This window comes from Ascaphus truei, chromosome 7, assembly GCF_040206685.1.
Source record: "Ascaphus truei isolate aAscTru1 chromosome 7, aAscTru1.hap1, whole genome shotgun sequence".
NCBI lineage: Eukaryota > Metazoa > Chordata > Amphibia > Anura > Ascaphidae > Ascaphus > Ascaphus truei.
The window spans coordinates 38,154,729-38,169,592 of record NC_134489.1 but is presented as its reverse complement, the minus strand read 5'-3'; the positions used below and the strand labels follow the sequence as shown (position 1 = coordinate 38,169,592).

The window sequence follows — 14,864 nt, the reverse complement described above, 5'->3', positions numbered from 1 at the left end:
CCACCTTACTTAACTATACAGAATGGTAAAGTCCCGGCACACCGAGTTTATCGGCGTATCGGCAGAAAGCACCTCCACTCGTTTCCAAGCTATTTGACTTCATTTCAGTAACAATAGTCTCTCTCCCGGGAAATCTTTACCCTGTTATTTAGTCATTAGTGCGCCGTTTGGGTTGTTTCCATGCAGTATCACGCACTTGTTTTCCTGGCGTTCCTTTTCTTTAACGCACAGTGCGCTGAAGCCCTTACATCGGCACGCTGCTCTTGTGTTAACCAGCTGCTGTGACATAGATTAGATCAGAGGAGCGGCCAACTCCATTCATCAAGAGCCACCAACAGGTCAGGTTTTCAGGATATCCCTACTTCAGCACAGGTGGCTCAATCAGTCCCTTCTTCCGCACCAGGTGGCTCAATCAGTCCCTGCTTCAGCACAGGTGGCTCAGTCATAATGACAGCCGCCTGTGCTGAAGCAGGGATATCCTGAAAACCTGACCTGTTGGTGATCCTTGAGGATGGGAGTTGGGCCACGCCTGCGGCACAGTATAAAGCTCTGCAGACCTGTCTGAGACATGCGTATGTGCCCACAAGTGGCATTTTTATTTGCTACAAAGCTTTCCGAGCCCCACCGATCCTGCCACCGTGTCTCCTGTATGTACAGTGTTCAGCTCCACACCGGGGCATTTTCTGCACTGATCACGTGACATAAAGACACAGATTATGTCATAGGGGGTAATGGACAAACGGGAAATAAAATTCAGAATATTTGAAAGCGGCAATGCAGGCTCTTTTTTGTTGTTGTTTTTTTTTACATTTTATTTGAACCGGGGGGGAGGGGGTCACCCCGGAGTTAATCGGTGGTACCCCCTAGTTCTGAAGATATTTGTAGGGTTTTTAGGAGGAAAAGAAACGTGGACACGGTTGGACACCGTTAGAAGTCCGTGTGGCTGAAAAAGTAGTGGTACTGTTACCAATTACAAAAAAATAATAATTGGGGCAATACTTCTTGGGCCCTATTTTGGGGAGATTTATGTCATATTTATGGCCAGAAAGTGAGAGCGTTCCTTCCAATACAATGCCATTGTCCTTTAAAACATAAGTGAAACAGTAAGTGTGTAAATAAAAAAAAAATGTAGTGGTGCTTGTTACTCCCTAGTATCATCACATTTCAACCACCGGCTTTCTGAGGATGCTGCTTCTATACTCATGTGAGTCCCGAGGATCTCTCACGTGCTGAAAGGGTTAATACAGCACACGAGACCTTTTTGATGAAAGCGCTGATTTCTTAGACACACTTTGAATATTGGCAGTTCAGGGCCTCTGGTTGCTATGACAGCAGGGTCTCTATACCCAGCATAAAGCAAATAGATTATTCTCGTGTTTGCGTTTTGGTACAGTATCGCTTCCCCATCCCCCCCCTATTTCACTCTTATACGTTTCTGGGGTCCACAAGGATACAGCAGTGTGTGTGTCTGTGTGTGGGTGTCTGTGTGTGGGTGTCTGTGTGTGTGTGTGTGTCTTTATTTATATTGCGCCATTAATGTACATAGCGCTTCACAGCGGTAATACACTTGACAGTCATATAAATAATATAAATAACACATAAAGGGGAGAAGTGCTTCAGACATAAAAGTAACATTTAGGAAAAGGAGTCCCTGCTCCGAAGAGCTTACAATCTAATTTAATCTGTGTGTGTGTGTGTAGTGATGTTCAAAGTAGCTCAGTACAAAGACCTTCTGATGTATTACTCCCAACTTACTTACCTTACTTACCTACAAAGTGGGTATCATTTATGCCAGAGGTGGCCAACTCCAGTCCTCAAGGGCCACCAACAGGTCAGGTTTTTAGGTTATCCCTGCTTCAGCACCGGTGGCTCAATCAGTGGCTCAGTCGAAAGACTGAGCCACTGATTGAGCCACCGGTGCTGAAGAAGGGATATCCTGAAAACCTGACCTATTGGAGAGTCTTGGGGACTGGCGTTGAGAACCCCTAGTGTAGAGACTATTAAAGTGTTTTTTTTCCATTTGCCATCTGTAGCTTAACATACTGTAGTTGCAAACCTGTTACATTGTGTTTCATGCAGAAATCACCCTGAACTTACTCTACTGCTCTCTTGTCTTTTGCAGACCAACACTGAGGAAACTCCAGCCAGATAGTATGTATGAAACCTGGGTAAGTGGGTTTAACCCCTGCACCCCTGGGAGGGACCCAAACATTTGAATATTAATTTACACATGGAGCCACAAAGCTGAGCTATGCTCAACAGTTAAAGGTCCACACTTTATTTGTCCTCAAAGGACAGAACGGTAGCTTCTACATTCATATACAAATAAGTATACATGAAAAGTAGTGGTACTTTGCAGAAATAGTTCTGTCATAATTGGATGCCCTGCTTCTAAACAGAAATCTGAACAAGATTTATCAGCCCAACTGTATGTAAACATCTTCCTTCTACTTGCAGTAAGTACTGTAGGATATAAAATGGTGGGAAATAGAAGGCATGTTATCACCATGGGGAGGTGGAAATGTCCCTGATTCCCTGGTCGAGACAGCCCGACTTGTTTTCGAGTGTTTTACTTAGATGGGATTGTGAGCTTGTATAATACTTCATCCTTACATCTCAGCCATCATTTCTCGCTATACACCTGCCCGACTCTTGCGTTCTGCTCAAGGATGTCTTCTATCTACCCCTTTGGTATCTAAAGCCTTCTCCCACCTAAAACCTGTCTCCCCCACACCTCTGGAATGCCCTTCCCCTCAATATCTGACCGTACCCTCTCTCTCCACCTTTAAGACCCGCCTTAAAACACACCTACTGAACAAAGCATATGGGTAGCTCCGTGGCTGATACTATACACTTCATACATCGACCGTGGCCCCTTGCTATCGCCCTTACCAGAACACCCTCCTACTGTCTCTGTACGTTCTTCCTTACCAATTAGATTTACTTACCAATTAGATTGTAAGCTCTTTGGGGCAGGGACTCCTTTTCCTAATATTATTTTTATTTGTCAAGCGCTTATTCCCATTATGGGTTGTATTATTATGTCACGCGTATTACTTCTGTGAAGGGCTGTGTACATAGATGGTGCTATATACATAAAGATATAAATAGATACATACATACACACACACATATATATGAAGAACTCTTCTGCTGGTTTGTTAAAAGGTATCACAAGGTGCTGGAAATGTACCCATGTCTAAGACAGGGAGACAAAAAGCCCCTCACTACACAAACAGCCCCTCACTACACAAACAGCATCATTGTAATACACAAGAAAGGACAATAACATAGATCCATGCTTTCAACATGTCAGTATTATTTTGTCCAACGCCACTATGATAAAGAACAAAATCTTATTCTTATTCCATAATTGCTATTGAGAATACCAATGAAATGTGACAGTGACAGCGAGGAGCCACAGGAGAGTGCTTGGAAACGCAGACGCGAAGCGAGCAGAGTATTCTGAACATCCGGTTTCCATGGAAACCCGATGCGTAGCTACTGCAGGAACAAAGTGGACCAGTAGCCCCAGTGGTACGGTAGCCACAGACTGGAAAAGCGTACATAAACAGTTTCATCTGGTTCTGAGCGTCCGCTGCTAAACCACTTAAGCCTCCTCTTCACTCCACCACTTGAGATTGTTCCAAGATGGGCTTGTGCAGATAATTGTTTTCTACAACGATCTAACCTTGGATATTCACTCAATATTTAATATTATTATTCCAGCACAGCACTAGCTAAGTACACAGCACTTTATAGCATGAGTAAAATAAGAGCACTCTGGATTTATTTTTTTACATTTTCAGCCTATAGCGACCTAGTCTAAATTCTCACTTTTGTACCTCTGGAGTCCGGACTGTTGCTTGTTTATCGGAACGCTGCTTTGCTGTGGGTATCCTATCACCCAGGTCAGATTAATAGCTAATACTAATACATCATTCTAATGGGAGTGCGCCTTTGATTTCCCCAACAGATGGATGATGGCTCAAAACATTATACATGTATGTTTCATATCTCATTTGAGTAGCTTACAATACATCCACTGATATGCAAGTACTTTACAATGTATCTGTATTTTGCTTAATTATAACATCACTTCTCTATTTCTATGGTATGGCCCCCACAGGACTGGGAGACTGCAGCCTTTGTAATGAACAAGACTACATCGAGATGGGAAATCCAGTGTTCTATATTCTAATTGTGTGTCTCTGCCTTATTAACAGGAGGACGACCTGAACGGAGTCCACATTGTTGCCTTTGCAGAAGAGGATGACCCAGGTAAATAATGAGTTCATTTTTTTGCTCATTAACTTTGCTCTTCTTGTTAGTACTTTAGAGATATACAGCAGTTGAAGGCAGCCATTTAGCTCATCATATCTATCAAGTCCCTACCTAGTCAGAAGCTAGACAGAGCCATCTGATGGAACGTTTTTATGCCGTCCTGACCTTGTGTGCATCTTGTATTCGTTTGGGGACCATGCACCAAGATATGTATTAGTTTTACTCATCAAGTGCTTATCAGTATTCCCTGAGTTTCTCTCACCTGATGCCGATTTCTTCTGCCACCTCAGACCTGAAAGGCTTGGGTTGACCAAATAAATGTCACCTGAATTCTCACAGATGAGATTCTCACCAGATTCAGTGAAAGTGACCTCCTAGACGGTGTACTTTGTGTCTTAGTTTTGCAGCCAGAGAACTTTGATAAACAGGCCACTGGAATTGAGCTGAAATCTATCCACACACAGGGAAGATGGCTTCATAGCTTATTGAATGTACCTCCACCCAAACGCATGGACAATAAGAGCCAGGCAGCATCCAGTATGATACACGGCACTCTCCCCCAACCACAAATGAATGTATACAAGGCACACATCAGCTTCGGTTCTCATTTGATTTTGGATGTCTTGTGTGCTGGGAATTAGTGGAAGTCGAGTGAAGCTTGGGAAGGTTTGAACCGCGATAAATACACCCAACATGTATTTACAGTACTGGGAAGAACGTTTAGGGAACTTTAAATGATTCTCTATTCATTTACATATTCATTGATTTGCCTTTTTTGAAACAGATGGTTATGAGTTTCTGGAAATCATTAAAGAGGTTGCAGAAGACAACACAGATAACCCAGACCTCAGCATTATTTGGATTGACCCCGAGGACTTCCCATTGGTAAGAACCCTAGCACTCTGAAGAATGATAAACAACACCTCATTTGGTCGCCAGTATCTCTTAACCACTGCAGCGGTTAAAATTTCAGCTCTCTTATCGTCACACATAAAATATTATGTTGGATTTAAGTTTGTCTAAAATGTAGACAAATTGTCTTTATTCAGCCTGTACACCTGTTAGGGGACCAAAAAGAGAGTCTTCATCAATGAAACATGTACAGAAGTTTTCAGATGTGAACACGTTTCTTCTTCATGTTTACTACATCTACGAAGAACTCTCTTGGTTCATTACAAGGTATCACAGCTAACGACAAATCTACTCTCCTCCAGCCCCAGAACCTATACTTTGCACTACACTATGTGGATACCGATTAAAGTTTGTATGGTGCAATACAACTGCAAACAAAATATATATATATGGGGCTGGAGTGAGCACACAATTCACTATGGTCAAGATTCACTGAAGGGAATGGGTGGTAGGCTTGATCACACCTTAACTAGCATTTACCCATTGCTCAACCTGGGACTAAATCTTTATCTTTCATTATGTCCCCCTCTCTTGTAGTTGATTCCATACTGGGAGGAGAAATTCGACATTGACCTGTCCCGGCCTCATATTGGTGTGGTGAATGTTACAGATGTAAGTGAATCCCTTCAACACCAAGAATCTGTGTCATGCCATGGGGGGAACTCTCTCCTAATTATGTGACTGCCTTCTCATGAGTGCGACTCTCTCCTAATGATGTGACTGCCTTCTCATGAGTGCGACTCTCTCCTAATGATGTGACTGCCTTCTCATGAGTGCGACTGTCTCCTAATTATGTGACTGCCTTCTCATGAGTTAGACTCTCTCCTAATGATGTGACTGCCTTCTAATGAGTGAGACACTCTCCTAATGATGTGACTGCCTTCTAATGAGTGAGACACTCTCCTAATGATGTGACTGCCTTCTCATGAGTGAGACACTCTCCTAATGATGTGACTGCCTTCTCATGAGTGAGACTCTCTCCTAATGATGTGACTGCCTTCTAATGAGTGAGGCTCTCTCCTAATGAGTATGGCCACCTTCTAATGAGTGATACTCTCTCCTAATGATGTGACTGCCTTCTCATGAGTGAGACTCTCTCCTAATGATGTGACTGCCTTCTCATGAGTGAGACTCTCTCCTAATGATGTGACTGCCTTCTCATGAGTGAGACTCTCTCCTAATGATGTGACTGCCTTCTAATGAGTGAGGCTCTCTCCTAATGAGTATGGCCACCTTCTAATGAGTGAGACTCTCTCCTAATGAATATGGTTGACTTCCAATATGTGAGAATCTCTTAATGATTGTGGCTGCCTTCTAACAAGTAATAATCCAATAACTGATACTCCTTCATAATCAGTGAGACGTGACTGGTTTGCCCAACCTACTTTGTAGTTCGCACCTAAATGCATGTTGTCTAACTATCTTTCTTTCCCCCTTTCCCATGGCTCTGTCGTCATTTACCGACGCATTTTGTCTTTTTCATTTAGTAGACCAATTCCTTTCTTCTTCGCTTATCCTCCTAAAGACTTTCCCTTTGCTTACACACTGTACCATATCCCACTTTCAAGTCTCTCAGTCAGTGACTTGTCTGCTTCTCCTTTCATGTCCCTGTCCATTGCTCGGTGACATTTAACATGCACTCCCTGGTGCATCCCATGCAGCCCTGGCTTTGTACATGTAGAATGCTACAATGAAAGCATTCTCACATTCCTTTTGTTCCACCTGCCTCTTCGACCTCCATTGATGTTTCCATTATGGAAGTGTAATTGCTTCTCTTTTCTGCGACATTATTCCTCCTGTAATGTAATGTGACACAGCATCTTCCTGGGTCCTATTTGCATTTCGAAGAAGGAACAGCTGTTTTAACAGTAAAATGCAGTCACCCCCACTCACAGCTTCAAGCAGATCTTCACGATTGGGCAAATAAAAATGTAACCCACTTCAAACTCAATATACTGCAGTGTATAATGGTACTGAGAATGTCTATGGTTTAACAACCCATAAAACTCCGGTTGCCTAGAGAAAAAAGACCTAAACATGTTACAGTGCCCCCATTTGTGAGTTATTAAGGGTGGCCAGAAGGTGGTCAGCTCTGCAGTACAATTATTACAGGTGGACCAATTAAAAGATATGATGACCAGTAAAAACCAAGACATCTCTAGGACCTACACGACTTCCGGCACGTTATAATAATAATAATAGCATGTTCTTGTATAGCGCTGCTAGTTTTACATGGTGCTTTACAGAGACATTTTGCAGACACAGTTCCTGCCCCACAGAGCTTACAATCTATGTTTTGGTGCCTGAGGCACAGGGAGATAAAATGACTTGCCCAAGGTCACAAGGAGCCGACACCGGGAATTGAACCAGGCTCCCCTGATTAGACCTCAGTGCCAGTCAGTGTCTTTACTCACTGTGCCACTCCTTCTCCCTGTTTACATTCCATGTTTAATGGTAGCTTTGTACAATCACCCTGGAAGCCTATGCCACTGTGTGCGAACTGACACAATCTCTTTTTTTGCATTTGCTGCCTAGGCCGATAGTGTTTGGATGCATATGGATGATGAAGAGGACCTGCCCACAGTGGATGAGTTGGAGGATTGGCTTGAAGATGTTTTGGACGGCGATATCAACACTGAAGATGATGATGATGATGACGATGATGATGATGACGATGATGACGACGATGATGATGATGACGATGATGATGATGATGACGACGACGATGATGACGATGATGACGATGATGATGATGACGACGACGATGATGATGACGACGACGACGATGATGACGACGACTAAACTGTCATTGATTAAGTCGTTAGCATCTAACTAGATTATATATATGTATTCACACGTCAAAAATCTGACTTTAGCAACAACATATTTTTATATGAATTCAGAAAAGTCAATTCCTCCTTCAACGCTCCCCCAGGTTAAAACTTACGTCAATCACAAACAAACACCACCTTGTATGCTCAGAACTCGCACATTCTGGAACATTTAGTGTTATGGGAAAAGTGCAATCAATAGTGGGAATTCCTCTTTGAAATGTACCAACCGCCTAATAAGATGCCATAAAGGTCTATTTGTCTTTACCATCTATTTCAATACTTAGATATTTTTTGCCCATCCAAAACCACATGGAATGAGTGAGCCCCAACACAGTTAAAATAATAAATTCCAAAAAGCTATGCAATGCCGTGACCACAATACCTGTAATTGGTTTCCAAGACCAAAGAACGACTTCATCTTTCTTGCCCATTTAAACAAAGTGTCACAATGGGATTAATTAGATCAGAAGGGCTCAAAGGAACTTAAACATGTCATATTTAGGCTGCAGACAATCCATGTACCAAGATCCACAAACAATCATATGATTGACCCGGCAGCTTCGAGTTTCTAACTTACAACCCCAAATATTTGTTTGAGTCCATTTCTGCAATGTTTATTGCCAAACACATATATAGAATAAGATCTATAACATGTTCCATCGGGTTACATAATCTTAAAGCTACATATATTATATATTGTTGGGATTGAGGGTAAAATCTTATTCCAGTGCCAGGTTTTGCTGGTGTCATTGTTTGCATATAATATGCACATTTTAGTAAATATTCTTAGCAGTTCTTACCAATGTGTAAAAGCTTCCAGACACCGACCGGCTGCTTGTGATTAGCTGTGCTGCATGTACAATTAGGCCATTCTTCCCATGCAACACATCTACCTCCTGGGTTTATGTCAATGTAAGAATTTGCACATTTTATCTAATAGCTTTGTACAGAATATTCCTATTCCCACCAATGAGAAACAAGTAACTTATTTTTTTGCCCCTAAAACCCCAGTACAACAAAAAAGGAATCAAATTCATGTATCACTGACAATGTCTTAAATGGTTTTTCCCTTTCTTGTGACTTTTGTGAAAATCACGCAGAAGGATCCCAGATTTTGAAACCTAAATGATACGAAAAGAAAATCACGATTTAACACCAAAGCAGCGTACGTGTGTTTCTTAAATCGAAGGTGTTGATGATATTATTTTTAGTAAAGAATGACAGTATATGTATGACAGTATATGTACCATGAACATACACCGGCAGAGGAACAGGTAGGAGACAACCAATGGATTTATGACCCACAACAGTGTAGAGTAGTGTTTTTCAACAGGGGTTCGTAGGTATCCCTAAAGGGGTCCCTGCAATTTTCAGTTAATTTGAAAATTGTACCAAATGTAGAAGAATTTACAATGTATCTGACACTATTAGAGAGGGTTGGGGTTCCTTACAATGCATCTGTTCTCAGGCGCGCTATTAGAGAGGGTTGGGGTTCCTTACAATGCATCTGATCTCAGAAGCGCTATTAGAGAGGGTTGGGGTTCCTTACAATGCATCTGATCTCAGACGCGCTATTAGAGAGGGTCGGGGTTCCTTATAATGCATCTGATCTCAGATGTGCTATTAGAGAGGGTTAGATTGGTGTAGAGTCTAAGGCAGTATTTTGTAATCATTTATTCAGAGAACTATATGCAGACGAGAGACAAATGTAAACATGGATTTTGCAAACATTTAATTTTCTTTTAAAAATGATCTTTTTTTCACTGAGGGTCTTAAAAATCAGGATAAACAGCCCACTGCCCAAGCAGGAAAAGGAGGCGGACATTTTTCCGGTGAAAGAAGAGCGCAGGTCCTGCCTAATACGCAATGACATCACACCAGAGGCAGGAGACAAGCGGCACCCCTTCCCCCCCTCCTGTATATTCCAGTTTCCCATCTTTACACGTGAAATTTAACACATTATTCACAAATGAGTATAGGTCTGTGGCTTTAAAAAGGCATCAGTCACCCAGATTAAATCATGCCACTGGCTCCTTGATATCATAACCTGCACAGTTTATGTCCAAAGACCTTGGGGCGGGATAAATAAACACAATACTATATTTCTTCTGAGGATGAGTCTTCAAATATTACTTTTATATAGGGCAGTGGTGCTCAACTCCAGTCCTCCACCCCCACCCCCCAAACAGGTAAGGTTATCCGAGCTTCAGCACAGGTGACCTAATCATAGGCTCTGTCAAAGACCGAGCCACTGATTGAGCCACCTGTGCTGAAGCAGGGACTGATTGAGCCACCTGTGTTGAAGCAGGGATATCCTGAAAACCTGACCTGTCGGGGGGAGGGAGGAGGGGGTCTTGAGGACTGGAGTTGAGCCCCCCCCCCCTGATATATGGATCAAAGGTCTCAAATGTGTAGCGCCAGCGCTTGAAAAATGTATACAATACAATGCAATAGAATGTGCACAAAGCATTCACTGCCAGGCACCAGGAGACCATTATATATTATAAGCTTTTAAAATGGGAAATGGACATCTACAGCAGCCAGGCTATTAACCAGGAGAAGCCCACAATGCATTGCTCCAGTATGGGTTACTGTGCACTGCGGTCCTAGAGCAAGCTTAGCAGGGATTCATTATACTTGTAGTACAGTACTTCTTATATCTCTTACCCCTCTGCTGCCAGAGATTCCCATGAGTTACCTCTCAGGCAGCCATTCACTCTTTCTCTAAAGGGGGGGGGGGGGGGGGCTGTTTGTTAGATTGATAATAGACCAGGACTGATCAACTCCAGTCCTCAATGTCACCAACAGCTCAGGTTTTAAGGATATCCCTATTTCAGCACAGGTGGCTCAATCAGTGGCTCAGTCAAGGACTGAGCCACTGATTGAGCCCTGTGCTGAAGCTGGGACTGATTGAGCCACCTGTGCTGAAGCTGGGATATTCTGAAAACCTGACCTGTTGGTGGCCCTTGAGGACTAGAGTTGGCCACTCCCTGCAGTAAAACATTTTATAACGTTACAAGTTGGGTTACAACCAATGATTAAAAAAAAAGGACAAAAGCAAAAAGAGATTATTCACTGTAACCCAAGAGTTATTAAAATTAAATAAACGGCGAAACAAGGTTTCACTTCAATAAATTCAGCAACTTTGGAATGACCACTTAATTGATGATAAATAAATAGTGATATTATACGACACAAACGTATATAAAGGGAACAATTCACAATCAAAATACATGTAATAAATGTAAATCTTTGTCAGAGAATGAGGATCCAAGTCACACATCCTCTATACCTTTTTGATGATTTTCCAACACTTGCAGCTTCCCTAAAACTGCAGTCCTCAGGGCTCTTCTATTCAGCAGTTTTCTAAGAAATCATAATGGTGGCCATCTTTAATCAGCCCCGGAGATAATGGTTTCACAGTCATATATGTCTCCTGTGAAAAAGTGAAAGTATATTTCCGTGAGTCTTCCCCTTTAAGCCTTCTGCTGCCAGATGGGGGCCTGCAACTCCGCCTCTGGCGGCAAAAAAGGTCCGCGCAAGTGCGTAACTGTATGCATGTATGTATATCTTTATTTATATAGCGCCATTCATGTACATAGCGCTTCACAGCAGTAATAATACAAGTGACATAATCATATCAATAACAAATCTTACAAATAACACATGATGGGAAGAAGCGCATCGGTCTTAAAAGTGACATTTAGGAAAAGGAGTCCCTGCCCCGAAGAGCTTACAATCTAATTGAAGAATCGTGCGTGTGGGGAAGACGATCCCCCTACTCTGCATCATTATTTCCTGTTGTGGGGAGTCGGTAGGGCTGGAGAGAGCCCGAGTCACGTCTTTCAAGGCTCCATTGGGGCTCAGGAGTTCCCAGGGCAGTGCTTTATCTGATCGTACAAAATGTCAAGTGTGGACAGGTGAGCTCAATGGGGGAATCGGAGAATGAGAAGCGTGCGGGTCATGCTTTGGAAACAGGACCCCCAGAGCAGGAAAACGGGACTCATTAAATGATTAAACCAAACAAAGAAAAGCGGCTACAGTCAGGAAAAACAATGTCAAAAAGCTGCTTAATTGGCTTTGACTTGGACACCTTGTTGACGCGGTTTGATCACTGCGTGTTCTGGCAGGGGCACGGGAAGAGAAGGATGTGTCCTACATACTGTAGGGGGAGGCATCCCATACGGTCCCACTTGGAGACCTGCAGGGCAGAGACGTCACAGCTGAATAGAAAGAAGACACAGCCCGGTGGATGTCCATGTGACAGATGCGAGTTATTACCCTGGCTTTTTGTCACATGCTAGCGGCGAGAAACATCTCTGACGTTCGGCAGTGACGCACCAACAAATTAGCTGTTTCTTGATGTCTTTGTATATACAGAAGATGCAGGGTTAGCTCAGTACAGGGGTTCTCAACTCCGGTCCTCAAGAACCAACAGGTCAGGTTTTAAAGATATCCCAGCTTCAGCACAGACTGAAAGCCTGAGCCACTGATTGGGCCACCTGTGCTGAAGCAGGGATATCCTTAAAGAGGCCATCCAAGCCAGGGTTTTTTTTCTTCTTTTTTTCAGTTTTTTTTAAATACAGAATTGTATCAGGGGGGTCTCTGGAACTGAATCCCCATTAATTACAGCTCCGGGGGACCCCCTGCTATCAGGGGTACTTACCTCAGTAGGGGGCGCTGGTAGCTGCTCCAGGGTTCACTATATGTCTGCTTTTCAAAGGTGTTTGGTTCACGGTTCGAAGCCGTGATGTCATCAGTTTCCGATTCCTATTGTCCCATGTGGAAGCTGAAAACTGCAGGAGATACCGGCACCCCCTACGGAGGTCAGTATCTCCAGAAGCAGGGGGTCCCCAGAGCTGAAATCAATGGGGTTCAGCTCCGGAGACCCCAACTTCAATCCTGTAGTAAAAACATTGAGAAAAAAAACCACACAAAAAACTGCTTGGATTGCTCCTTTAAAACCTGACCTGTTCGGAGGGGTGTTGAGGACTGCAGTTGAGCTCCCCTGGTGTACATGGTCAGTATTAAATATTAGGACAAAGCATTAGTATTAAGAGGTCCTGGTGGCGGTGGCAGGAGCCGGCTGTCCAATAGGATGTTAACAGGTTGCTATTTGAATGCTTGATCCAGGGGTTGCTATACATGCACCTATATCTATCCATCATATAGGTATGCATGCTTGTATACAATAATTAGCACCCCTCCTACTCCTATCATTATACTGGGAAATTAATCCCTAACATTGTGTTTATTCTCACTGTACTTGTTCGTGCGTCTAAGTTATACTATCAATAACATTTTTATTATTTTTGACCAAATTTTGGCTTTTAATGGTAAAGAAGTATAACGGCCCATTTCCACTATCGATTTGAATCGGGGGGTCCCATGAAGCTGACCCATTTTTAGTTTTCTTACCTTTAGGGACCCCCTTATTCCTGAGATAATCACGGGTTTTCTCCATGGTCATCCAACAGGACACTTCAACATCAACTCCGCTCCGCACTGCCTCAAACCTAAGGCATTTAATGGATGCAAAGAGAAAACTGGCAACTGCTCCTATAACTCCTCCCTGACTCCTCCCATAACTGCTCCTATAACTCCTCCCTCTGACTCCTCCCCTAACTGTTCCTATAACTCCTCCCTCTGACTCCTCCCCTAACTGCTCCTATAACTCCTCCCTCTGACTCCTCCCATAACTGCTCCTGTAACTCCTCCCCCTGACTCCTCCCATAACTGCTCCTATAAACTCTCCCTTTAACTCCTCCCATAACTGCTCCTATAACTCCTCCCTGACTCCTCCTATAACTGCTCCTATAACTCCTCCCTCTGACTCCTCCCCTAACTGTTCCTATAACTCCTCCCTCTGACTCCTCCCCTAACTGTTCCTATAAATCCTCCCTCTGACTCCTCCCATAACTGCTCCTATAACTCCTCCCTCTGACTCCTCCCCTAACTGTTCCTATAACTCCTCCCACTGACTCCTCCCATAACTGCTCCCATAACTGCTCTTATAAACTCTCCCTATACCTCCTCCCATAACTGCTCCTATAAACTGTCCCTTTAACTCCTCCCATAACTGCTCCTATAACTCCTCCCACTGACTCCTCCCATAACTGCTCCTATAACTCCTCCCATAACTGCTCCTATAACTGCTCCCTTTAACTCCTCCCATAACTGCTCCTATAAACTCTCCCTTTAACTCCTCCCATAACTGCTCCTATAACTCCTCCCTCTCCAAGATGGAGAAAATAAAGAGCACGTTACCCAATTAACTTAATGTGAGCATGTTAACCATAGTATTTTCCGTTTCATTTTATATACCCATACTTGCCCACTAAACATTGTAATCATCGTTTATGTTTGTTGTTTCATACCTACCTGTAAGCATTGTGGGATTTGAAGTCCCCCTTGAGAAGCATACACTGCTATATGTGACTATAATTCTCTCCTTTTAGGAAAGTGGATGAATAAAATGCGTTCTCTTATCCCCAATCCGCAGGGTTCTTACTGTACGGCAGCTAAAAGAGGCAATCAAAGACGGCGGATCGTTTTGCGAATGTCATTTTAATAAATATATATTTATATATATATAGGATTGAATCCGGGGGTCTCCGGAGTGGAACCCCATTAATTTCAGCTCCGGGGACCCCCTGCTTCTGGAGATACTTACCTGCGAATTAGGTGCAGGTAGCCTCTCTCCTCGGCTACTAGGGTTCACAATATGTCCGCTCTTCAGAGATTTCCCGCCCTGCAGACCAATAAGAAGCTGTGATGTCATCGGTACGGTTTCCTATTGGCCCATGTGACGCGGGAGCTTTAAACTTTAAAGCC

General features: G+C 43.2%; 1 protein-coding gene and 1 long non-coding RNA gene across 2 annotated transcripts in view; one reads left to right on the top strand and one right to left on the bottom strand.

The window, feature by feature from the left end:
- CASQ1 (calsequestrin 1) overlaps window positions 1-9,190 on the top strand; it is a 60,378-nt gene extending 51,188 nt beyond the window's left edge. The window contains exons 7-11 of the mRNA XM_075607752.1: window positions 2,123-2,168; window positions 4,227-4,281; window positions 5,069-5,169; window positions 5,734-5,808; window positions 7,732-9,190. Of these exons, the coding sequence (XP_075463867.1) occupies window positions 2,123-2,168; window positions 4,227-4,281; window positions 5,069-5,169; window positions 5,734-5,808; window positions 7,732-7,998 (544 nt within the window). The 3' untranslated portion in view covers window positions 7,999-9,190. The remainder of the gene's footprint in view (window positions 1-2,122; window positions 2,169-4,226; window positions 4,282-5,068; window positions 5,170-5,733; window positions 5,809-7,731) is intronic.
- Window positions 1-13,618, bottom strand: part of LOC142498518 (uncharacterized) — a 75,141-nt gene extending 61,523 nt beyond the window's left edge. Inside the window, exons 1-2 of the long non-coding RNA XR_012802450.1 lie at window positions 13,449-13,618; window positions 11,323-11,466 (exon numbers count right to left, since the gene is read on the bottom strand). This is a non-coding gene — a long non-coding RNA (uncharacterized LOC142498518). The remainder of the gene's footprint in view (window positions 1-11,322; window positions 11,467-13,448) is intronic.
- Between the last annotated feature and the right edge of the window lie 1,246 nt (window positions 13,619-14,864).